Source organism: Epinephelus moara, chromosome 16, assembly GCF_006386435.1.
Source record: "Epinephelus moara isolate mb chromosome 16, YSFRI_EMoa_1.0, whole genome shotgun sequence".
In the NCBI taxonomy this organism is placed as follows: domain Eukaryota; kingdom Metazoa; phylum Chordata; class Actinopteri; order Perciformes; family Serranidae; genus Epinephelus; species Epinephelus moara.
This window is the reverse complement of record NC_065521.1, coordinates 39775718-39800309: the sequence shown is the minus strand read 5'-3', so window position 1 is coordinate 39800309 and position 24592 is coordinate 39775718. Positions and strand designations below refer to the sequence as shown.

General features: G+C 42.7%; 1 protein-coding gene across 2 annotated transcripts in view; it reads left to right on the top strand.

Moving 5' to 3' along the window:
* Positions 1-24592, top strand: part of hspg2 (heparan sulfate proteoglycan 2) — a 166327-nt gene that overhangs the window by 79393 nt on the left and 62342 nt on the right. For both annotated transcript variants that reach the window (XM_050064829.1, XM_050064830.1), the window contains exons 13-33: positions 96-236; positions 386-549; positions 1610-1789; positions 1984-2180; positions 2654-2801; positions 4211-4338; positions 4568-4654; positions 6186-6244; positions 6506-6570; positions 6760-6900; positions 8408-8581; positions 8897-9076; positions 9187-9305; positions 9429-9540; positions 11536-11649; positions 11857-11984; positions 12210-12296; positions 18923-18999; positions 21234-21298; positions 21421-21561; positions 23777-23968. In XM_050064829.1, the coding sequence (XP_049920786.1) occupies positions 96-236; positions 386-549; positions 1610-1789; positions 1984-2180; positions 2654-2801; positions 4211-4338; positions 4568-4654; positions 6186-6244; positions 6506-6570; positions 6760-6900; positions 8408-8581; positions 8897-9076; positions 9187-9305; positions 9429-9540; positions 11536-11649; positions 11857-11984; positions 12210-12296; positions 18923-18999; positions 21234-21298; positions 21421-21561; positions 23777-23968 (2699 nt within the window). The remainder of the gene's footprint in view (positions 1-95; positions 237-385; positions 550-1609; positions 1790-1983; positions 2181-2653; positions 2802-4210; positions 4339-4567; positions 4655-6185; positions 6245-6505; positions 6571-6759; positions 6901-8407; positions 8582-8896; positions 9077-9186; positions 9306-9428; positions 9541-11535; positions 11650-11856; positions 11985-12209; positions 12297-18922; positions 19000-21233; positions 21299-21420; positions 21562-23776; positions 23969-24592) is intronic.

The window sequence follows — 24592 nt, the reverse complement described above, 5'->3', positions numbered from 1 at the left end:
CGCCTCATGTTTACTGAGGGTTCACCATCAGACACCATTTTTAATTCTCTTTATAAAAAGAATATGAATAAACTTGTCTGTCTTGTTCTCTGTAGGAAACTGTCCTGATGGTCACTTCAGTGTGGAAGGACGCTGTGTGCCCTGCTTCTGTGCTGGCATCTCCAAAACCTGCAAGAACACTGGTCGCTACCGAAACCAGATCAGCCTGCGTTTCACAGAGGAGGAAGACTTTAAAGGTAGTGAAGCTATTGATGCTTATTAAACTGATAGAGAGCTAACACAATGTATACACTGTCAACTGAAATACCTTTAAAAGATGTGTAGGGGTAGTCTTAACAGTTAGAGCATAAAACATGTTGAGTGAGTCTGTTATTCTTACCTCCAGGAGTGAATGTCACCTACCCATCCAGGCCAGGCACTCCTCCTCTCTCCTCCACTCAGCTCCTTGTTAACCAAGAGATGGAGGAGTTCCAGCTCGTTGACCTGTCACGCCGTTTCCTCAACCTTGACTCCTTCTGGACCCTGCCTCGCCAGTTCCTGGGCAACAAGGTCAAGAGTCAAGTATATTTGATTTACTCAGAGGTTGGCTGGCTCTCGCACTCCGTAGGTGCGAGTGAGCAACGGATATCAACCAAAATAGTGACCTGACATGCATGTGAATAAATGTAATTGAGCGTTAGTATGTTAATGGGGTGCTCGAAAATAAAATAAAATCATATTTAGAATTTTATTATCTGTAATGTTCCTGTATTTTATTTTTACCATTTGCTCCATGATACTAGCTTGCCGTTTGTAAATTACTTTATCAGCTAACATTATGAAGCAATGGCAATGCTGCATAGCTAACCTTAGCTTAGGTTAGGGTTAGCTCGTTGGCTGCCCAGCTAGCAGTAACTTAGCTACGCTGCATTAATCTGGCTTCATGTGCCTCTAGAGTGGGATGAATTAGCTTGCTAGCAATTTGCCTTTGTCAGCAAGCTAGCTAATGTTAGCTAACATTAGCCAGCTAAAACCATATCTCTCTGTTTCCTCTAGGATTATTTTTCTGATTTTATGTATTTAATCTTTATAAAAACACAAATGAGTGAAACAATTAGCTTAGCTAGCTAGCCGGAAGGAGAGCGGATGTCAGCTCCGTCTCACTGAATGTCCATCTTACTCCCAAGGTGGACATTTAGTTAGCAACTGTAGCAGCTCGAATATAGCCAGCACAAACCCAGGTGCTAACTCAAGGTTTGTCTCCTGGCCATGGCTACAGAATCTATATAATGGAAACACAGTGTGTATGGACTGTGTGTGCGGTGGGTGGTGGTCATTTGTTGGTGTTAGCGGACGCCATGTCTTTGCTAACGTTAGTGTAGCACACTATGGCACTATAGCGGAGCTGAAGAGAGAGGCAAGGCACTTAGGAGTGTGAATTATGTCACATCCTTTGGAAATCAGTCCATGGGCTATTATAGTCAACTGTGAAAGTCAGGGAAGGTCTCAGTTTTTAACATCACAATCTTTTAATCAGCATTAAAAACAATTGAAACATGTTAAAGGTTATATCCAGAACATTTACATAAAAATTACACCTTACCATGAAAATCTTTTCATCTGTTTCTAGATTGACTCCTATGGAGGATCCCTGAAGTTCAAGGTGCGGTACACGTTGGCCCGTGGTCTGTCTGAGCCTGTGGAGAAGCCAGATGTGATGCTGGTTGGAAATGGACGCAGACTTGTCTACCGCAGAGGCAACCCCACCCCTGCCCGAGTGGTCAACCAGAAGGAGATCAAATTCACTGAAGTAGGTCATTGGTTTAAAAACAGTGCAAATTCTGCACAATCCTGTGGTACATCTATGATTATGACATGAAGACGTTCTTCCAAAAAAATACAGAAATGTAGAAATATGAGATAGAGAAATACACTGCACATAATAATGAAATACATTTGAAGTTAATGTAAATACATCAGTAAACCTGCTTGTTCTTGTTTCAGGAAAACTGGCAGCACTCTAATGGCCGCCCCGTGACCAGGGAGGACCTGATGATGACACTGGCCAACCTGGACAGCATCAACATCCGCACCATCTACGACAACCACATGGTCAGCGTGGGACTCGGTGACATCGTCATGGATACCACCACTGTGGAGTTCAGCACTCGGGGTCATGCTAAGGAAGTTGAAGAGTGCAGGTAAGAAAAAATAGGGAAGATTCCAGCATTATGTGGTGGGGTTTAGTGAGATGGGAGATCTTTACAAGCCGTCACTCAGCAGTCTAGAATTAAAGCAACCTGTTGGAACGTGTCCAGTGTGTGCGTATGTAGATTGAACAGTGCTGCACAATAATACAGTATCATTCATATATAATGACTGCTTTTGAAATTGTTGCTATAGAAATAATTCAAAAAACGTGCATTGAGGGACAGCTTGGCGGCCATGCTCCAAACTGTAACACCCCACAGTTCAGTATTCATTGTCTTTCCCCTCTCTCTCAACTTGTGTTGTTCATCAGCGTCTCCACTGTAAACTATCTTTGCTTGCTTCATTCAGATGTTTCTTATTTACAGTATGAGGAAGGTTTGTAAATCGTAGTGTTGTAATTGGACTCGTCATAGCTGTGTTATGGAAACAGTTGCTTGATGATCCTAATTTTTATCATTCCCAGATGTCCTCCTGGATACTCAGGCCTCTCCTGTGAGATGTGTTCCCCTGGTTTCGAGCGCGTCCCTGGTGGCTCCTATCTTGGCACGTGTGCTGGTTGTAACTGTAATGGACACGCCAGTGCCTGTGATCCGATCAGCGGGCACTGTCTGGTAATAGCTAACTCCTTTTTTTATGGCAAGAATGGCTTATAATTAATGGAATTTGCTGGTAATTATTTCCTTACTGTAGAACATTGAAGAGTTCAGCTAGTTGATCATGACAGATTTTTGTCTGCTTTAAGGAAATACTCTTTGCTTTTTTGCCAAGCTTTAGTTGAAAAGATCAGTACTCTTAAGAAAATTTGCTAAATATTAAGCTAGAGCATAGACCGTGTGAAATAATGGATATATCCACCATGATGTCTCCCATTGGTTTGTGGACTGGCACTTTGGACGTCACCATCTTGGCTTTTTTGAGCCAGAAGTGACCATATGTGGATGAGAGGTTGGAGGTAGCCCTAATGGTAGCTGCTAGCTTGGTCAGGACAGGGCATTTGCAGCTATGATGCTAATGCTAATTTTTGCTAGCAAAAAACAGGCTTAAAACTGTAAAACAGAATGTACTGGAAAAACAGAATGTTTTATCAGACGACTAAAACATTGCAATTATTGCTTACACCTATGTCTGTGAATCTGGGGTTATGCCATTGATTAAGTTACCTAACCAACGTTGTCACGATGGTAGCAACTTGCCAATAGATGGCACTCACCTGTCACTTAAAGCAACCAAGCCTTTAAAAATGCAAAACATTAAGCCTTAATATAAAGTAGACCTGTGAGTTATAGAAAAAGTTATCCCCTGCATAGTTGTCACGAATGCAGAAATTAGCCAAAGAGACCAAACCTGTTGTACGAGGTTGTAAACATGTTTATTTCTGCAGTAAAGTTGGGCATTTTAACACAGGGGTCTGTTAGGATTGACTCACTCTTGGAGCCAGCCTCAAGTGGCCATTAGAGGAACTGCAGTTTTTGGCACCTCTGCGTTGGCTTCATTTTTCAGTCCTGGAAGTTTACTCTTGAGCCACAGCCAGCAGGCAATTAGCTTATCTCAGAACAAAGGCTGGAAACAGGTGTAAGCTCTCCAAAGATTGAAAAAAAATCTAGGCCACCAGCACCAGATTTTTTTAAAGGTTAGCTGTTACCCCGTTTCCAGTCTTTATGCTAAGCTAATCAACTCCTGGCTTCATATTTGCAGTACCTAGTTTTTTAGTGGTGCCTTTTGTGTTTAGTGAAATGTTCATTAAAGTGCATAAAAGAATGTTAAATTTGTGTTAAAATAAATAAGAATTTGTTTTATTTCAGCATCATACTAAAAGCAGAACTCAATATGCTTTAATATCTATTTATTATTAATATCATTATCCAGATATTTAACATTGTCGCATATTTGTCTCATATCGTGCGACCCTGATCCTCAGCAAGAAAGCTAATAAGTGTATTCCCCAAAATGTTAAACTATTCCTTCCTATTTTGAGAGGCATCCCTGTAAGAGAATCACCAGTGTGTTCTCCCTGCCACAGAGCTGCCAGCACAACACAGAGGGCCCTCAGTGTGACAAGTGTCGCCCAGGCTACTTTGGTGACCCGAGCAGAGGTCGCCCAGATGACTGCAAGCCCTGCCCCTGCCCATACTATGAGACCTCACGGCGGTAAGGTCACACATCCACCCAGACCACACACACATCTACTGTACAAATAGGAGCAGACTCATTCACACCCACATAGCACACACAATGCATCAGCGGGAATACAAGGTTTCACCCTGCGCTTTTATATTTCCCAGAGCTGAGCTCATTCACTGTTTCATCCATTCAACATGCTAATCATTAACCCACTGTTGTAGATTTTAATCTGTGGCTGTTTCGCTGGGCTTTGTAGGTTTTCTGACACCTGCTTCCTGGATGTTGACCAGCAGCCAACATGTGACGCCTGCAGGCCCGGCTACACAGGAAGACGCTGTGAAAAGTGAGGAAACTGATATTCATACTGTGCCTTTAGGTCACAGTATGAATACTGATAGTTTGAAGATGGCAGCAATATGTTTGAGACCCTCTCCACTCAAAATTAGTTTTTCTTATGTTTATGTCCCATAAAATGTCTGACCTTCACTATACTGTTTTGTATCTGTGCAAAGTTTGTTACTAGAGAGATGTTTTCACATTTCTCTGCTGAAGGGGGCAATGTCTGTACACTTCCCTAAAATCTGAGATTCAAATATATGCTGGGCAGCTAGATTTGGTACATCACTAATATGCAATCAAATCGCTGTCTAATACGGACATACATACGGACAGGAGAACTGACTTCAACACAACACCGGCAAAGAAATCTCAAACCTCCAGTGCAGAGCGGACCTGTCAGTCCAGAGTTAGCATTAGCCTTGTGAAAGTTTGGACAGAAAACATGGCATGGAGCAGTTGTTGGATGTTAACCGGACCCTGAAACATCCTTCCACTAACTACCAAAAATCCCATCGTAGCAGATTTTATTGCATGTTTCACAACCATGAATGCTGTGTCATCCACTGCCAGTTACAAGCTAACAAACAACATATACAAATAGAAGATGCAAACTACACTTAGCATTCCGTCTGCTAGATGCTGATTTTGGTGCAAAACAGACTCCACATCTGAGTCTAGTTCTGACTGAGGCTCAAACTGATGTTTCTTCTAATGCTAATGCTAGCCTTCTTGATGCACACTCCTCTATCACCAGTCACTGGTTTAACCCTAGTAGTGCCTAAGGAGGTTAAAAACAGGAGAAGTCACGGTGTCATATTGCATCATATCATTGGGGTGTGCAGTATACTCTGGTCTGCACTTATTGATAGACTCAATAGCTGGCACACTATCATAGAACATGGGGATGATTGATTGGTTTCACTGAGGCATCCGTAGTCGGCCTTGGGTCGGAATATATTGATATATAATGAAAAATAAAGATATGGGTGAGAATTACAGTTCTGCAACTATGGAAAAGGTCCTTCGCGCTCCATTTAAAACTCTTCAATTGTATATCGGCGGCCAACCATTCAAACATACCCAAAAAGTTCTGGCATGCCTAGTGCACCCAAAGAGCACCATCTCTTTTTTCTAGCATTGTCTGCTGTAACCCTCCAACATGGCAACTCCAGTTACCCTGCACATGTGTCATACCCCACAGCTCCCAGTGGGTCAGAGAGCGTGTCCCAGCCTTCATTTAATAGCCTCGGTAGCTCCGTGCCAGCGCTGGAGAAAGCGAAACATATCTCAAGCTGCGGTAGTGGGCGGGGCGCAGGCCAGATCTAGAATTTCTCAGTGAATGAGAAAATGTAGATGTCCTTCCAGCTTTTTGCCAGATTTTTTTTTTTTTTACTTTTATGTGTTAAAACCATGTTGAACAAAATATTTATAAATTAGTTTGTATTTTTACATACTTTAAAATATCTTTTGATAAATGTCATGTAGAATTTTATCACATTAAATCATATCTTTTATTTATTTTTTCTTTATTTCAGGTGTGCTCCTGGTTACCAGGGTAACCCTCTCCTGCCTAATGGAAAATGTGTCCTTAACCGTGAGTATATGTTCAACAAATTGCACCGACATTTTTGAAATTCTCATTTGAAGGCATGAAATCGACAGAAGCTGTACCTGGATTGTTTTACCATCTAGCGAGATGACCACGGGGAGGTCTGTGTAATGATTACCATGGTTGTGATGTTACAGTAGGCAGTAGTATGTGGTCATGGCTCAGGTATGCAGAACTGCTGGAACACTCCCAGGTGCACTTTCCACCCCATATGTCATCTTCTTTCCATTTCTCTCTCCCCTGCAGAAAGCCCAGGCAAGTGTGATAACAGAGGAACTCTGAGCTCCAGCAGCAGGCCGTGCAGCTGCAAGGTATAAATGCAGTGTGGCAAACTGCTGAGTGATATTAGGATTATATTATGACCATTTATGGTGAAATATGTTGTTAAGTTGTGTTTTATGAGGCTGACGTGTCGTACTCTTTTCTTTTTTGTCAATGAAAGAAATGAGTTTGACAGGCAGATGGATTACATATGTGCATGGGTTTGTTTGTGTGTGCAGAACAACGTGGCAGGCGCTGTGTGTGACGAGTGTAAGCCTGGATTCTTCCACCTATCAGAGACCAACCCTGAGGGCTGTCTACGTTGTTTCTGTATGGGCGTGTCCAAACAGTGTGCCAGCTCCACTTGGAATAGAGATCAGGTGGGTTACTGAGTGACGGATTGTGAAGGAAAGTGTGAAATATTTTTGGTGTCAGAGTTTGATGATGTGTTTGTGCAGTTGTTGTGCTGTATCAGCAAATCCTTTCAGATACTACATGGTGAGATTAGGACTCGGTATTACCACTAATTTCCTGAACCAGTTTGATTGAGGTTTGCAAGGTCCCATTGCAATTTAATGTCGATTCAATCAGGGATATTTTAGGTACAATACCAATTTTGTATTGCTGTAAATCGCAGTGTCCATATGTTTATGTGGAGGAGCAGCTGCAGATCCAACACACAGAGAGCAGAGGAGAGGCTGCAGCTTGATCGTAAATAACACCAAAAGAACTTGTAACTTGGAGCTTATCAGTACTATAATCTGCAATAATTCAGACTTTAATTCTCAAGAGATTAACGGGTTAAAGGGCGGGTTCATATTTTTAATTTTTTTGAGGTTTTTATATCATTCTGTAGCTTCCCTTTAGTGTTCCTTTTACATTCACATACAAAACTTCAAAGTTTAGTCTGTTTGTTTTAGCTTTAAAATGTTATTTTCCCAATCTCTTCCAAAGACTTTTTTTCCACATTACGTGCTGTAGATTTCTGCATGAGGTTGTTGCTGCATATAAACTCATGTACTGTTGTGGCCACCACGTTTTTTCAGTTTCCAAAGTCACAAAATAACAAACAAACTAAGCGATCGAGGCAGGGGTAGACCAGCAACTCCTGTGTACTGTGAGGTAAAATTAGTCTTTTAGTCAATGAACTGTGGTGGCTTTGAAAAGGGCGACATAACAGCTTCATTTCCCTGTCAGGAAGGGCCGTCCGACTGCAATGTAAAGCAGTAAACTAATCTGAATATAGCGTACACTTAAACTGATGTGGATGTTTTTTAGGTGGTCCTTTTTTAAGTGGCTAAAATATGTTATGCTGCTGCTGCCCCTCTCCATAACTCCTTTGACAGAAAGAGCATATTTACCTTGCAGAACACAAGGTGTTGCTTAGCGTTTGTGCCCTGGTACTCCTGCCTGCTTGTCTAAATTGGGAGTGTGCCAATTACTATCCACTGTAGGTAATACACTATGGATATATAAATGTGTTTATACAGCACAAATGCAGTGTTACTTTGAGTCTTAATCTTCCAAGCTAGCACTTTGCTCATTTCTCATGTTTATACTGTCAGCGAACAGCGTGTGTCGGGTTTAAGAGAAGGGAGGGCATCAGCGCTGTATCCTACATCACCGCTTTTGGGAAGTTTCAATTTGAGAAACACGAAAAAAAGTAGATCGACTTGCCATTTAAAGTTTCATGCATCCATGGAAAAAGGCACATATTAAAAGATCTCAGATTTCATGAATTAATATCTGATCATTCAAATGAAGATTGATTTGAAACTGTTGAATGATTTATTTTAACCCAGCCCTAGGTGAGATGCAGTCTGCAAACAGTCATCGTGTTGTAAATCTCAGTTCACATCTCATGCAGACAAATTGTTTGTCTCTCAGGTGCGAGGAGGGGTGAACGGGCAGCTCTTCTCCCTCGCCAACAGTGCCAACACTAAAACTATCTCTGAAGGCATCTCCCAGAGGGGCTCCTCTGAAGTCGTCTACCGCTCATTCTCCAGCGTCCCCAACGACATCTACTACTGGGTCCTGCCTGAGAGCTTCAGAGGAGATAAGGTGAGAGGAAAAACAACAAAGCAGACTTCACAGGAAAAACCTGTGAAGTGTTAGTGAGGCTAGATGTCTCTGCCCCTTCCGTCCCACTCAGTCATGCCTCAACATGTTGTCAAGTGAAAAGGCTGCACTTATCCACACAGCGAGCCTCCTTTGAACCTTTGGCTTGAATTCACAGTGATGGGTATCTTGTGACCCCCCCCCCCCCCCACACACACACACACACACACACACACACACACCATCATAGGGGTGAAATACCTTTCCACCATTCAGTATCGTTGAGATGAGCTTCTTTTTTCACCATGTTGCTACCAGGTGACGGCCTATGGCGGGGAGCTTCGCTACACAGTGCGCTTTGAACCGTCCCAGCGCTCACTGGTGATCGACGGTCAGCCAGATGTGGTTCTCCAGGGCAACGGCATCTTCCTGGAGCACTACTCTCAGACTAAGGCTCTCCCACGTGTCCCACAAACTGTCACCGTGACCTTCAGAGAGGTGTGTATCAGTGTTCACGGGGGAGTATTGTGTAGCGAGATCTGAATCCTCACACGATACTGGTAGATAACTTTTCTCTTTTGTGCATTCTTCATCTCTCTGGCTGATAGTCTGCATGGCGTCGCGCTGATGGGCAGCCGTGTACTCGTGAGCACCTGCTGATGGCCCTGGCGGATGTGACTGTCTTCATGGTCAGGGCCACCTACGCAGACAACATGGCTGAGAGCAGGTACAGTGGGAGCTTCCTCTGTCACTGCACAGCTCATTCACATACCTGAAGATGAATCCAAGAGCACTGCGCTTAAAAACACAAATATTATTACTAATTGTGTGTTTTTTTTGTGTTAAACAGTATCTCCGACATCAAGATGGACGTCGCTGTTCCTCACTCCACTGGTAATGAACGTGCTGTGGAGGTGGAGGAGTGCGCCTGTCCACAGGGATACAGAGGACCTTCTTGCCAGGTACCATACCTGCAAACTTGTTCAGTCATTGCAAAACTCACAGGATGTGTTTCATAACAGTGTTAAACCCAGTGTGTAAAATTGATTTAGAATTGTTCTGTAGGAGGCACTGCCAGTACCAAACAAATGCATTGGCCTTGCACAAAATTTGACCATAAATCAATGACAGTCACTTCAATCATCACCAAACACACTGGATATTTTTTATTAAGCTAGTGAAGCATATTCACAAAATGTTTTTGCATGTGAGGGTGAAGGTATTGCCAAAGAAGAGTATGGCCTGGTACAGATTTGGACTGTCTGATGGATGACATGGTTTTTCCAAGTAGGACATGCTCCTGGATCAACATCCCATCGCATTCCAGGACCAACGTTGCAGTCAACCAGTCATCATCATCAGTGGGCTGTTCCTGTGCTTATATCAAAAGAAGCACAAAGAGCTAAGCTGGTTTTCCGTTTTGAAGTTAATACAATTGAACAAAATCCTCAGTAACACGGAACAAAAACCTTAGAAGCTACTGCAGGGTTACCGTGTTAGCATGCTAACTTGGTAGGCTATGCTTACAAGTAAGCTTGCCAATAAACTAGAATATTAGCAAGTTAGCTTGCTTAGTAGGTAGCCTATGCTAACAAGTAAGTTTGCCAATAAACTGGAATATTAGCGAGTTAGCTTGCTAAGTAGGTAGGCTATGCTAACAAGTAAGCTTGCCGATCAACTGGAATATTAGCGAGTTAGCTTGCTAAGTAGGTAGGCTATGCCAACAAGTAAGCTTGCCGGTAGACTAGAATATTAGCGAGTTAGCTCAGTAAATAGGTAGGTTATGCAAACAAGTAAGCTTGCCAATAAACCATAATATTAACGACTTCGCTTACTAACTAGGTTGGCTATGCTTACAAATAAACTTGTCAATAGACTATAATATTAGCGAGTGAGCTTTCTAAATAGGTAGGCTATGCCAACAAGTAAGCTTGCCGGAAGACTAGAATATTGGCAAGTTAGCTTAGTAAATAGGTAGGCTACGCTAACAAGTAAGCTTGCCAATAAACCATAATATTAGCGACTTTGCTTACTAGCTAAGTTGGCTGTGCTTACAAGTAAACTTGTCAATAGACTATTAGCAAGTTAGCTTGCTCAGTAGGTAGACTATGCTAACAAGTGAGCTTGCCGGTAGACTAGAATATTAGCGAGTGAGCTTGCTAACTAGGTAGGCTATGTTAACAAGTAAGCTTGCCGGTAGACTAGAATATTGTTGTTTATGTCAGCATAATCCAGAATCAGCGTGATGATGATGATGATGGTCCTGGAGTAATGTGATTATTTATTTAGGATCAACATAGGAAAAAGGAGGGAAATGTGTTAAATGCTTATTTGTTAACATAGCCTATCTACTAAGCAAACTAACTTGCTAATATTCTAGTCTGTCTACAAGTTTACTTATTAGCATAGCGAGCCTAGTTAGCAAGCTTACTTGCTAACCCTGCAGTAGCTTCTGTTCAATTGTATTGGCTTCAAAATGGAAAACTGAAGAAGAAAAAAGGAGTTTTGAAAGAAGCACAGTAGCAGCACGCTGATGATGTCACAGGGCTGTGATTGGTTGATTGCAATGTTGGTCCTGGAATGCGACATTGGATGTTGATCCAGGAGCATGTCCTACTTGGCAGATTCACGTAGTTCACTGTCCGATGATTATAAAACTTGTTAGTTTCTTTGATGTTGGTGTTGTAAACTGTCAAAGGTGTTGATCCTCTGTAGCTTCCAACCTTTGACGGTCCATGCTGGCTTGAACCCTGGAATCACTGCTTGCAGCTATATTTTAGTTTGATTTGAAAATAGAAAGGGGATCACAAGCCTAAGCTTGTTAATAATAGCACAGTAAACTTCTTTCCATTATAGTTGATAATTGCAGTGTGTCTCCCCGCTGCAGTGGAACAAAGATGTCTTCCTCTTTGTCATCACTTGTCTCTAACCTGAGGTGTTTTTCCATGTCATTGCAGGAGTGTGATGAAGGTTACACTCGTACCAGCTCTGGCCTTTACCTCGGCACTTGCGAGAGGTGCGACTGCAACGGTCACGCCAGCAGCTGTGACTCAGAGACCGGCAGGTGTCTGGTAGGTTTTATGCCACCCTTCTTCTTCTTCCCCTCTCTCTCAGTTCTCTGCCAGCATAGAAGCTGCTTTGATCTGTGCAGTGGAATGCACTAATGGTTTCTTGGCAAATCCCAACATGTGGAAACACACCATCACTCTCAAGTACTGTATATTCAGCTGTTCCACGGATTTCACGTCTTCTTTATTTGTGTGTGTCCTGACCAACAGCAATGTCTCCACAACACCGCCGGGCCAAGGTGTGAGCGCTGTCAGCCTGGTTTTTATGGAAACCCGGTAACAGGCGGTGCTCAGGCCTGCCAGCCCTGCCCCTGTCCTGGAACCTCTTCCAGCAACCAGTGAGTTTATGTCTTAAAGTCTGTTCAACTTGTGTCAGATATATTCAGTCAGTGTAGATTACTGTTAATTATTCTGTTTAATGCTGGATTAGGCAAAGTAAACAGTGCAATGCGAGAGCAGAAACAACTCAAATGTCCTGTAATAAAAAAAGGTCACAGTGTACATGAAATAATATGATTACTGCCAATAAGAGCTTCCTCGTGGTGTGCCCTCTGTTGGCACAGATTCTCCCCAACCTGTTATCTGGAGTCTGACGGTCAGCCGACATGTGATAATTGTCCCCCTGGATATACTGGCAGGCGCTGTGAAAGGTAAGCCCCCCTCCTTTTCTTTCTGCTTTTCCTTTTCCTCTCTTTCTTCCTGTCATGGTCGTCTGGAGGCAGCTCAGTGTTTTGGGTTACTGGGCTGGCCGGCAGCAAGGTTAGCAGGGGCTGGCAGTCGCACCCAGCGGTTTCATCACAGGAAAGGGATATAAGCATGTCTGTGGTTCGCATCTCTCTTGTTTTTTCCCGGCAGTTGTCACTGAGTGGTGTCAGTGGAGGGATGGGAGAGGCAAATTGGTGCCACCCATTCTGAAGTTTTGTACTGTGTGCTGTTTTTCTAGATCTGCTGGTGGCTATTGTTTTTATTGGATTTATTGATTTTCAAAATGTAAGGTCACTCCTGCTGCAGTAGAATAATATATCCTTGTTATAGGATAAGGGGCCTTTGGTGGTACTGAGTATGTCATCACTCAGATTTTATTGTTTGTGGAAAAGAAATTTGCCGAAAGACAAATAAAAAGTGCTGTATGTCCTGAGGAAACCTTTAGTTTTGATGGCTGTAGATCTCACTTTTGCTTTCCTCTGTCCTTTGCTTCACCTTTAAAAGTCTTCTCAGAGGTTGCTTTCTGCTTCAGCTTTGCGCTTTGCTGGTAGCGAAATTTTAAGGTGTTGGCTCATGTGATTTCTGTCTGTGCACAGACCAAATATATTTTCTGGGTCTCTACAACATAAATGTAGACATGGCATTTATGAGGACTCCTGTCTGGCTGATCAATCTTTGCCGCCCCGAGGGCAAAGATGACGAGGTGACTTGGGTGAAAGACGCAATTTATGAATCATTTATTATCTGAACGTCTCTGCCTGCATCATACCTGACTCTGCTGTTTTGACATTAAGAGAAGAGAAGCCATCTGCAGACAGTTGTGGGGACCCTTTCCTGGACAAGCACATAGATGGCCTCCTACCTGTGGGATGTGGAGCTGAACCAGTGTTCAATTTCAGCTGGGAGAAAGAGATAGAGCTATACGGCAGCGGAGATGATGGTGAAACCATGGAGACAACCATCATCCCTACAAGGTCTTTACTGTCTACTGCAGCCCACCATCGCACGACTCGGTCCCCTCCAGCAGTCGAGGTGGGCATTGTCTCAGTCACCCCTAACAGATCAGCACCCAGACTCCCGCCACGCTTCACACCCAGCCCAGAGAGCAGACACGCCAGCTTCCAGAAGCTACTCCGGCTTCACCTGAATACCTTCAACCAGCGTCTCAGCATGCTGGAGAGCAACACGCTTGACATGAAGGAGAGTATTCACAGTTTGGGGGACCAGCAGAGTCAACTCGGCACCCAGCTGAAGGAGCTCCTCACTCTGCAGTCAGCTTGGGAGAAGAACAAGAAGATTAGTGAGCTGGAGAAGAGCTACATAGACATGGACAGCCGTTTGAGCCGACTAGAGGGAAGGTTGGAGATCCTGATTGATGGCTTCACCGCCCTGGCTCAGGAGATGAACAAGATGAAACGTACTAGACACGTCTCCCGCTCGCCACAAGAGAGGAGGGTTCCGCCTTCACTAACCACCGTCCTCGAACTCCCATTGTACTCAACGCCTCGGCCTCCAGTCAGAATTATACCCACAGAGGCGCCATTCACCAGTAGAGCCACAGTGCCCAAAAGCATACCGACCCCAGGCCTCCCCGTGAACAAGTCCACATCTGTTCGTCAAAGAGTGAGAAAACTCAAACCCTCACCCACCGATGCACCAGTAAAAAACACAGTCACCAGGTCATCCAGAAGTCAAGTCTCAACAAGGTCAGCAAAGTTAAAGACCCCCCTGACTAAACCTAGGAACACTTCAACATCAACATCTACAATCACAAAAAGGCCTGAAGGTAGGAGGTCCGCTGTGACAGCCAAACGTGTTCCACAGCCAAACCAAACAAAACTAAAACAAGAAGCCATTACTAAATTTCAACTGGAGCCACCATCTCACAAACCAAAGCCTGACCAGTCTGGTAAAAAGGATTCATCAAAAAACAATGGACGTGACAAGGCATTTAGATCTGATGCTCCAGTTTCAGAGGAGGTCCAGGAGGGCGAAAAGACTTCAGAAGGCGATTCAAAGAAATTGTCAAAGGCACATAAGGACAACTCCTATAAGCTGGTCTCTAATGGTACAAAGACTTCGTCAAAGAACACGCTTACAACCACAAAACCTACCAAGGCTACTACTGCAAAGAAGAAATCTAACACAACAGTAAAGACAACGACTCCTGCTAGAATAAAGCCCACCACTGCAAAGAAGTCTAAGACAACAGTAAAAAGGATGACTCCTGCAAAAATAAAGGCTACTACCGCGAAGAAGAAGTCAAAGACAACAGTAAAAACGACAACTACTGCCAAAACAAAGGTTACTATTGCAAAGAAGAAGTCTAACGCACTAGTAAAAAGAACGACTCCTGCTAAACTTAAGGCTACGACTGCGAAAAGGTCGAGCATAACAGTGAAAAAGAAATCAGCTCCCCCTAAAACCAAGGCTACTACTGCAAAAGAAGTAACTAAAAAACCCCAGCAGAAGAGAAAGAAGACAAACTCACATGCTGGTGTTTTGGACCTACTGCAGCTCTTACAAGGAAATTACAAGTCTGCAAAGCATCAAAAGCATCAAGACGGTTCTCTTCATGTTGTCCTGGGAAGGCTGGCCATTCCTATCAGAATTATCCCTGATGACTAGAGAATAAAGTGCTGTATTTTGTTTCCATTGTTTTTATATCTCCAGACTCTAATCCTGATATTTATGTCTATTACTGCAACTGCGTCAATGGAACATTATGAAGGGACTGATTTTATGACACTGTGTTTCTTTAGAGGGACTTTCCAGATGTTGAATGCCATCCTGATGTGGTGTTATGATTTTGATATTATTGGCTTTTAAGGTATATGTTATTATAATCTGAACTATTGCACAAAATCCTGCTATGAAGAGTTAGCTTAGCATTAGTACCTCTTGTGTGTATACCTTTGTCCATTGTGTTATGGCCAGACTACCTCAAGTTTTACAAGTTATCAACCCCAAACCTTGGTTAGATTATTTTGAAAACATCATGCCCATCATCTCATATCCTGTATCCACAAAGGTATGCTTTAATTGGCTTTTCCAATCATGTGTTGGTGTCAGGAAATACCTCGATGTCACCCTGTGGTTTTAGGACTAATTGCTTGTAGTATGTGTTCTGTACTGAATGTTTTAATCAAAGAGCCCCAACATGTTTTACATTTTTATTTTTATTTTTTTATTGTTGTCGTAAGAAGATTAGTTAAAATGTTAAATTTTAAGGATAAAGAACCTGTACATAACAAACAACAACAAAAATCTAATATACTGCTAGTGGCCGTACGTGCTACAATAATAATTTCATGTATTGATATGAGCGACTGGACCATAAAAGAGGCCACACATTTTTTTACAGATATTTATGGTCCCCAGAGGATGAATTCTAATGATTTTGGTGACTCCCCTGCTTTTCACTTAGCAACACCAGCCAGAGTCCTACACAAGACTCGCCCCGGCACCACAACGTGCAGTACCACACCTGTCCCACCATTCACATATATGACCAATTAGTTACACTAATCGACAAGAGATCAGCAACCTGACCTAAAATCACAAATCTGTCTAAACCGCAAATATAATAACCATGCGCTGCTCAGATAATTTGGTTAGCCAGCACTTTCAAAGTGATCTGTTTTTGCCATTTCATACATGTGAAACTAACATAATGTATTTTCAAATAAAGGTAATTCAGGAAGTACATTTTTGGGATTTGTTTTGCTTATTGAGCAGCACATGTCCACAGTTAGCATGCCTGTTAGTTTATATGTACCTGATTGAAATGGCTCTCATACTCCAGCTGGTGCATAAGACAGAGCAAACACACAAAGTCAGCTGTTAGAGGATTAAAACGGTAAAACATTAAATAAATTATTAATATTATTTTCATTTTTTTATATTTATGATCCAACATCTGTGGTCCGACCCACATGTTTTTTGTTTTACCCAGAACCGCACCCAGTAGAGATGCACCGATCCAGCTTTTTCAGTTTCGATACCGATCCCGATACTGTGGCTTTGAGTATCAGCCGATACCCGATACCGATCCAATACCATGGTTGATGTAAAAAGCTATATACCTTTACATGTAAAACAGAAAAGACTAGAGGCATCAGGCATTGATGACTACACAGTTCTTTCCTAAGATAAAATGAAACAACATGAAACAGATTAATGCAATGATGAACTATTTATTTTTAACAAAAATAAACAATTGTGTGACAGCAGATTCTCTCCTTCGCTCCATGACGTATGACGTAACTCGCGTCACAATAGATTTAAAGAGAAAGGATCGCCTCAGGTATATGTTGCATTTTCCGATACCTGATCCAACTATTTTGATGATATCGGGGCCAATATTCGATCCAGATATCGGATCGGTGCATCCCTAGCACCCAGAAATAAAATTAAAATTCAATTTCAATTCAGTTCAATTTTATTTATAAAGAACAATATCACAAATCACAATCTGCCTCAGAGGGCTTTACAGGATATGACATCCCTTTGTTGTTGGACCCTCACAGTGGATAAGGAAAACAAACAAAATACCACTTGTGAATCATCTTGTTTTTTGGGGTCACCTGTGGGTACCTGACCTGATCCAGGACTCGGCCAACAGCAGGTCAAAATGTATTTTGTCCAATACTTTGGTTTACAGCCTTAGCCTTAAATTTTACCCGCTAAACATCAGCATGTTAGCATTGCTATTGTGAGTATATTAGCATTTAGCACAAAGCACAGCTGTGCCCAAGAATAGCATCACAGATAGAACTGCTCGCATGGCTGCAGACTCTTTGTGATGGATTAAATCTCTTGAGAGCATGAACGTGAACAACCAATTTCATGGCATTTTGCCAGTGAAGTTATAAGGAATCTTGATGACAAAAATAAACATTATGGACTGATGTAGATGAAAGGTCATGAGTTCAGCAAAGCAATAAGACCTAATCCTTTGGCTACAAAGAATTCCCACGGTTGATGTCATGGAAATCCAGCCCTTTATTTTGGAATTCTTGTGTGGAAAGTTATTCTACAGAAGTCAAATATATCATGTAAATGTTGATATCATTTGACATAAGTGTTATGAGACCAGAAAACTCATGGTGAGGCCAGAGTGGAAGGGGATCATCCTCTGTGGAGCGTGACATTTTAATGCAAATGGTACATTACATTTTTATATTTCGTATGTACCTGATGATAGTTTTGCCCAATGGTGACACTAGAAGAAAGGACTGATGCTGCTGAAAGCAACTGAACTCATCATCTGGGGACCGTGAATATTTGTAGTCAGTTTCATGGCAGTGTGTTCAGTAGTTGTCAAGACCAAAGCATTGTATGCCTCACACCCAATAATCCCACTAGCGGGACCATTCTGTATGATTTGAAAGATTTTCAGTAATAGACCAACTATTACTGAAAATCTTTCAAATCATCAGCATGTAGAAAAATGTAAGGAATGCATGGACCCAGTTTTCAAGATCATATCTAAGTATAACTAGTGTGTGAAATTGTTTAGTTTCATTTCTATATGTTATGAGACCAGTTTGTCATGTTGTGTTTGTCATGAGCTGTATGACCATTCCTTATAGCCTTTTGTCAGCTTCCCATAATCGTATCTATATTCTTATATTTTCTGTTTCCCAATGTAATCAGAATTACCCTTTTATTTAAATCTATAAAACAACACTGACTGGAAGGACTGATATAACCACGCCTTAGAAACTACTGTACGTCTCAGGAGTTAGTTTGAATACAGTTTCCCCAAAGCAAGTTCATAGCATGGAAGTCCTCTTGTTGGCTGTTGACCGGCGGAGCTGCCAGAGGACAGGTGAGGTAAGACTGATAGCAGCCGTCCTCAGGGCACCCTGCACAGATCTGTGGTTGGATAAGCCTTTGCTCTGGTGGCAGTGGCGTTGTTTGCTTGGGTTGATGGCGTGTTGCTTTGCTGTGTCACAATATTAGAAATAACTTTCCTCTTTAGCAGCTTCTTCTACGCCTCTCTTTATCAGTACTTTCTCTACTTACATCTGCTTTGCTCTGTTCCAGTTCCTGTCCAGTTCTGTATGAAGCTTTTATTTACAACATTTCCTTGAAATCTGGTGATATTTCCTCTGTTAATGTTCCTGTGTAAAGGTGTTCCTCAGTTTTGGCTGTACCACCCTTATATGAGAGATGGAATCAACATCTGAGACATGTTGAATGTTTTAGCAGCGGCTGTGCTTCATCCATCTCCAAGCAATATTTCATTATCTTCTTCACTGGGAGAACAGCTTGTATTCAGGGAAAAATCTGGGTGTGAATTTAAGATGAGTCCTTGGTGCAGATATGTGTACCGACTGGATGGAACAACAAGATAGTTTGCGTGTCCCTCGTCTGAATGACTCAGTCCTTTGTTGGTGGTTGAGGTTTGGCTCAGGTCAAGAAGACTCCCCAAAGGACACGACTCATCAAATGTATCACCTCTTGCAGACTTCCCAGCTTCCTGTCTCATTGTTCTTTGGGTTAAAACTTGTATCCTCCTTCACTGGAAATATTTACTCAATCACATTGTCTATTTTTATTTCAGATGTGCCCCGGGATACACTGGCAACCCACAGCTTGGACAGAGATGTACTGTTGGCAACAATAACAACGAACTCAATGGTGCGTACTGTGTTGTGATTCAGGAACATGACAGATATTGTTCCATCCATAGAAACAGAAACATAGATGCCACATTGGTCACTGGATCGTACCTCAATACTGTCACCATATTGGAGAGTGCAAGACTTGCCAGTTAACAAATGCAAGTAGAGGAGCTGCAGTTTTTCTGGATAGAAAGCACTATAAAGTTTATATTTCTGAACCGATTGCAATAATTTATATGGTGTACAACGTTGGCAGGTGGGAAAAGTAGGATTATCGTACCAGAGACTCAAAATTATCGTATTTTGAAGGAAATTATCGTACATCCGTCATAACCAAAATAACAATCCTACTGATGCGCTATAGGCAGTCACTCAATAACAATCCTACTGATGCGCTATAGGCAGTCACTCTAGTGTTTACTTTTTTGGGTTACTTTTTTCCATTTTCCTTGCTTCTGTTTTTCCTCTTCTTCTTCTTCTGTTTTGAATCTCATTTTCGCTCGACTTCCTGACGGGTCCTAGCGCCTCGTGGGGCGGGTACACCTGACCATTCAGCCAATCGTGCTCATTGTTCAGAGACAAACGTCACCCGTATCTCACGCTAAGCAAAGTGCGATTGGCTGGAAACATGTCACATGGGAACAGATGCCTTCAGGGCTCACAAAAAAACTCGGGCATATTGATTACAACCACACATTCATGAAATGGTCAAATGATCGTACTTTTGGCCTTTTTTGGGATTATTGATCGTACATCGTACAGAGGGCCAAATTATCGTACAAATACGATAATTATCGTACACCTGGCAACGCTGATGGTATAGGACAGAAATGGTCTCCAGTTATGTAGAATCTTGATATTTTGGGCTATAATCACTGCTAGACCCTTTTAGGTCCGATGTCACAATGACGTTGTTTCATTAGCTGGAGGCAAAACACGACTCGTCACCACAGGCCTGAAGGCTACATAGGAGTCTTAAAATGTCTTCTTGTTGTGTTATTGGGTGCCAAGATAGACGGAGTCATGGCGCTCCGGCACTCAGAACGATTATTTCTGAACACACTACTCGCATCATCTTCCTCCATTGCCCAAAACAAGCCATAGAACTTGCTAGCTAGAGTTAGCTAATGTCTGCGGAGAATTGTTTTGCCTCCAGCTAAGCTCAGCCCACCAAAAACATCATATTGTTTGCTAACGGTAAAAGGGTCTATAGAGGAGAATGTATTAAGCTAGATGAACTGAATTACTTATGTGGTGTAAAATAATTCATCGTCACAAGGAATTGTGTAAACTCAAGTTCGTCATGCATGGATTTGGCTTTCTTTTCCTGGTTAATACTTGAGGAGGTCCCTATATAAAATAATGTGGAAGTAGACAACTTTTCAACCAGCTAGTGTGCAAGCTAGCAAGCGAACACTGCCTGCTTATCAACTCCTTGATGATAACAGAATATAGTAACTTTCCCCACTGCTCATTTTAGAAAGGCCACAGTAAGAAGACGTGTTTATATAACATAATGTGCATTTAGATTGGTTCCTGTCTGAACCCAGGCACGATCCTGGGAATATGAAGGTTCGCTTACGTTAGCACGCTAGCTACCTACCTAACGCTGGCAGTCAAACAAACAACTACAATCCATTGTCTGTTTGATAATCTTGGTGGTGGCAAGTGCAGTCTTGTACGCTGTAGTCTGCTGGAGAGGTAGCATGATGGACAAGAACAAGAAACGGCTGGACAAGCTAATTAAGAGGGCGGGTTCAGTGCTTATCAAGAGCTTGGATTCAATGGGGATTGTAGTGGAGAGACGCACATGGAGAAAGGTGCGGGCCATCCTCAGGAACTACAGCCACCCTCTCCTCAAAATCACGGCAGAACAGAGAAGCAGCCGCAGTGATCAGATTATTTCCTTGCATTGCAGGACCGAACGCTTTAGCAGATCCTTTGTCCCCACAGCCATCAGACTCTATAACACCCCAGTCAGTGGAAGTGGCTCATGATATTATAGCGCTTTTTATCCAGGAGTAATGCTACTCCCCAGATTACATTTGTTGACAGACAAGTCTTGCTCTCTCCAATATGCCGGCGATGTTAATGTATTGCTGCAACGGATTGACAGTCTACATATATATGTCTGTGGTTCCATCTTCTGGTTTGTTCTTTATCTAAGAAAACGTTGTAAAGGTCACCTTCATGTCTTTCAATAGAGAGCTGGTACATACTGTAACTGTCTGCCTTGCCGTCCTGTTACAGGTAACTGCTATAACTGTGACCAGAGAGGAAGTGAAGGCTGCAGTGGTGGTGTGTGCCGCTGCAAGGTGATCAAACAAACCAACCTTCTGGCTGTTGTTAATATCTTTTGTATCATTGTTCCCACTTCTAAGAAAGACTGAGATTGACTGGTAGTCTTCTATCTCCTTTTCTTGATACTGTGCTGCAGATGAACGTTGAAGGCCCGTCTTGCTCCAGCTGCAAGGCTGGAACCTTCCATCTCAGCCCGCAGAACAAAGATGGCTGCCTGTCCTGTTTCTGTATGGGCGTCACTCAGCAGTGCTCCAGCTCTACCCACTACAGAGACCTGGTAAGGCTTTTAATAGGGGCATGACACAATAGCACAGCGACAGTTCTGTGGCTCGTACCTCTGAACAACTAAACCAAATATGAAATTTACTTTACTTTATTTTGGAGTGTAAGATGTGTGTGGTCTAAATCTGCCCCTCATCACACCAATTTTAAGTCATACTTGCCAAGACTTCCTGTTTTTCATAGTCCTCTTCTGGTTTCCTCCACGGGTCACAATTCTCCCATATTTTTCCGGATTTATGACAGATTTCCACACCTTTTTTTTCCTTTTCGTTATCACAACCTGTTTTTGGCACTGTGTAGCGTGTATAAGCCCTATGACTCTCAAAGTCTACTGTTTCCTTCCTTTTGGCGCTTGCCCCCTCCTTCTCCGACCATCTGGGGCCGGAGAAGAGTGCCCATTGGGCTCACATGAGTCGTACACAGCTGACCACAATACAAGTGCGTAATGGGACTTTTCTAGCTGGGGGTTTGAGGGATGCCCCTGGGATTTGGGGGGCTTGGCTTGCTCTCCTCCATCACAGTGGGGTACCCAGCTGTCTACCAGTTGTCTACCGTCTGGCTTAGGCATCCAAGACTCAGGGGTGTGTGGTCCAGGAAGGACTTCCAGCTGTTGGTGCCTATAACCTGGCGTCCTTCCCTCCTCCTGGCACGCTCCTGGAGTACCAGCAGCAGCAGAGAACCTAACCCTATCCCAAAAACTTTACCAAACTAAAAGTATTTAACACAAAATGATGCCGCAATAATTATTATTTTGTTATTTTCATTCCTTAAAAGTCAACAGAACACAGGAAAAGTCTCTGAAACTCAAATGTTTCAGGGGTATGACACCCAGACCCCCCACTTTGGTTTCAAAATCCTCCCTATTTCTGAGGTCTCCAGGTTGTATGGCCTTAAGTGGTTCCAAGCAGTGAGATCCAAATCCATCGGTGGTTTTGGCCAGAGATTGACAATCATTTCCCCAAACAGGCAGTTATTTCTGTGTATCTACTCTCCCCTGAATAACTGCAAGGATAAATTTGATCTTGTTGTTTCTGAGAATTTCCCCAGTGCTAAAGGATGAGAAACATGAAGCCTGTAAGGTCACATAAAGACTGAACAATTAGAGTTAGCCTCAAACAAGTAAATAAAAAGACAGCTTGGCACTTAAGTGCAGTGGCCTACCAGTACAGTCAATCAACAGATAGGTAGAAGATCAAGAAGAACAGTCTTTACTTCAGTGAGTAGTCGCTTCCAAAATGCGTGGCAACTGTAGCATCTCCCACGCCTGCTTTCTATGGTATTGTCTTTTTTAAATTCTCTTTTGCCGAGCTCCAGTGTTTCATAAGCAGCCTATTGTTTTGGAGGCTTTCTTTCTTACATGTACTGCAGAGATGGACAACAACAGATTATTAGACAGTCCAGGGAATGCAATTGTACATTTTGCCCTTGATCATCTTTCTAGCAACTTTCTAGCAACTCAAGTTGGTTTGCCCCCTCAGTGCGGTTCATTTGGGCAGGTGTGAACACAGCAATCACACTCAGGTGCGCAACAAAACAACTGGACAGAGACCTTCTTGAAGAGGTGGTCTCAGTCCGGTTACAAATGAACTCTGGTGCGGTTTGTTTGTGGTGAGAACGTGTTCCAACCTGGATCTGAACCAACTGCAGTCACATGACACATTGTTTGGGTTAAACATGAGCATGTTACAGTCCTGGAGGATTATTAATGTGCACCTCCTCCTGTACTGCCTTAATATGCACATTCAGCACATCCAATGCATCAAAACATTGTTTTCTAGTTGGAGCCGCGCCTCGTTTTCAAACTGTATGGTTTGACTAAAATGAACAATGACAGCAATATAGTCCACGATGAGCAGCGCTAAAATCAACCTGCGTAGTTGTCCCTCCATTGTGACATTAGAAAGTGTCACATTTATCTTGCAAGTGTACTCTTCTTCAACGTTTGCTTTACTTCCTGGATTTTTCCCACATGGAAATTCTGACCAATCAAGAGCAGCTTTCTCGCACAAGGCATTTGATCTGGTCCTCTTGTAAATGCTGTCGTGAGAACACGAACCAACTCTAGGCAAATATGCAACTTTGTGACAAAATTAGTCCCTGATTCAGACCAAAGGAGACGACTCTAGGTCTGAAAGCACCCTTAAAGTCATGTTTTCTTCACTCTATCTTCTACTGGAGCCTGATTGTATTTTCAAAATGTCCTCCGGCAGGTGTCCTCAGTCTTTTCTCCAGGGAACTTCCAGGGATTCGCTCTGGTGAACCGTCAACGTACCAACCGCATCGCCACTGGTTTCACCGTGGAGGTTTCCACTGAAGGCACTCAGCTGTCCTACACCAACTTCGACTACCTGGGACAGGAGCCTCATTACTGGCAGCTTCCAGGGGTTTACCAGGGAGACAAGGTCAGTATCAAAGGGCGCATACAGCGACTAGATCAGTGGAAGTAAACCGAGCAAGACCACAAAACCCTTAATGCTGTTTATAAGGGGCTCATCAGAAACTTGTAGACCATTCTTATTCTATTGCTGCTTCATCTTTCTTCAAACTTCAATCTCTCTTTTCAAGCAGATTGCTTTTTCTGTGCGACTTTTTTCCTCCATTTCATCTTCTTAAATCTGTGTTCACAGGATAAAATGATGTGCACAGTTTCCACTTACATAACATAGCTCTCTGTTTCTTTGTGTTTGCCCCTGCACTCTCTATAGAAAGATTCTTTCTTTGCTCGCACGAAACGAGCGGAGCAGGTACAGTAATGTCAGTCAGTGGCTGTCATGTTGTGACTGTAGCTTTTGTTTGAAGTACGGTGTTGTTTGCATGTTTAAAATTAACTGTTAATGTGGCATTTTGGGTTATACTGAATGCCATACATTGTACTTGTTGTTACATTCGTACATGATGGATTTACACACATCATGTTTTGTGGTTTTAATGATTTTTGTGTTTACTGTTTATTAGAAACATTGTGTTGTACAGCAGTGTGTGCAGTTTCTCAGCTGAAGATGGCCACTAAGTGTCTCTTTGATTCG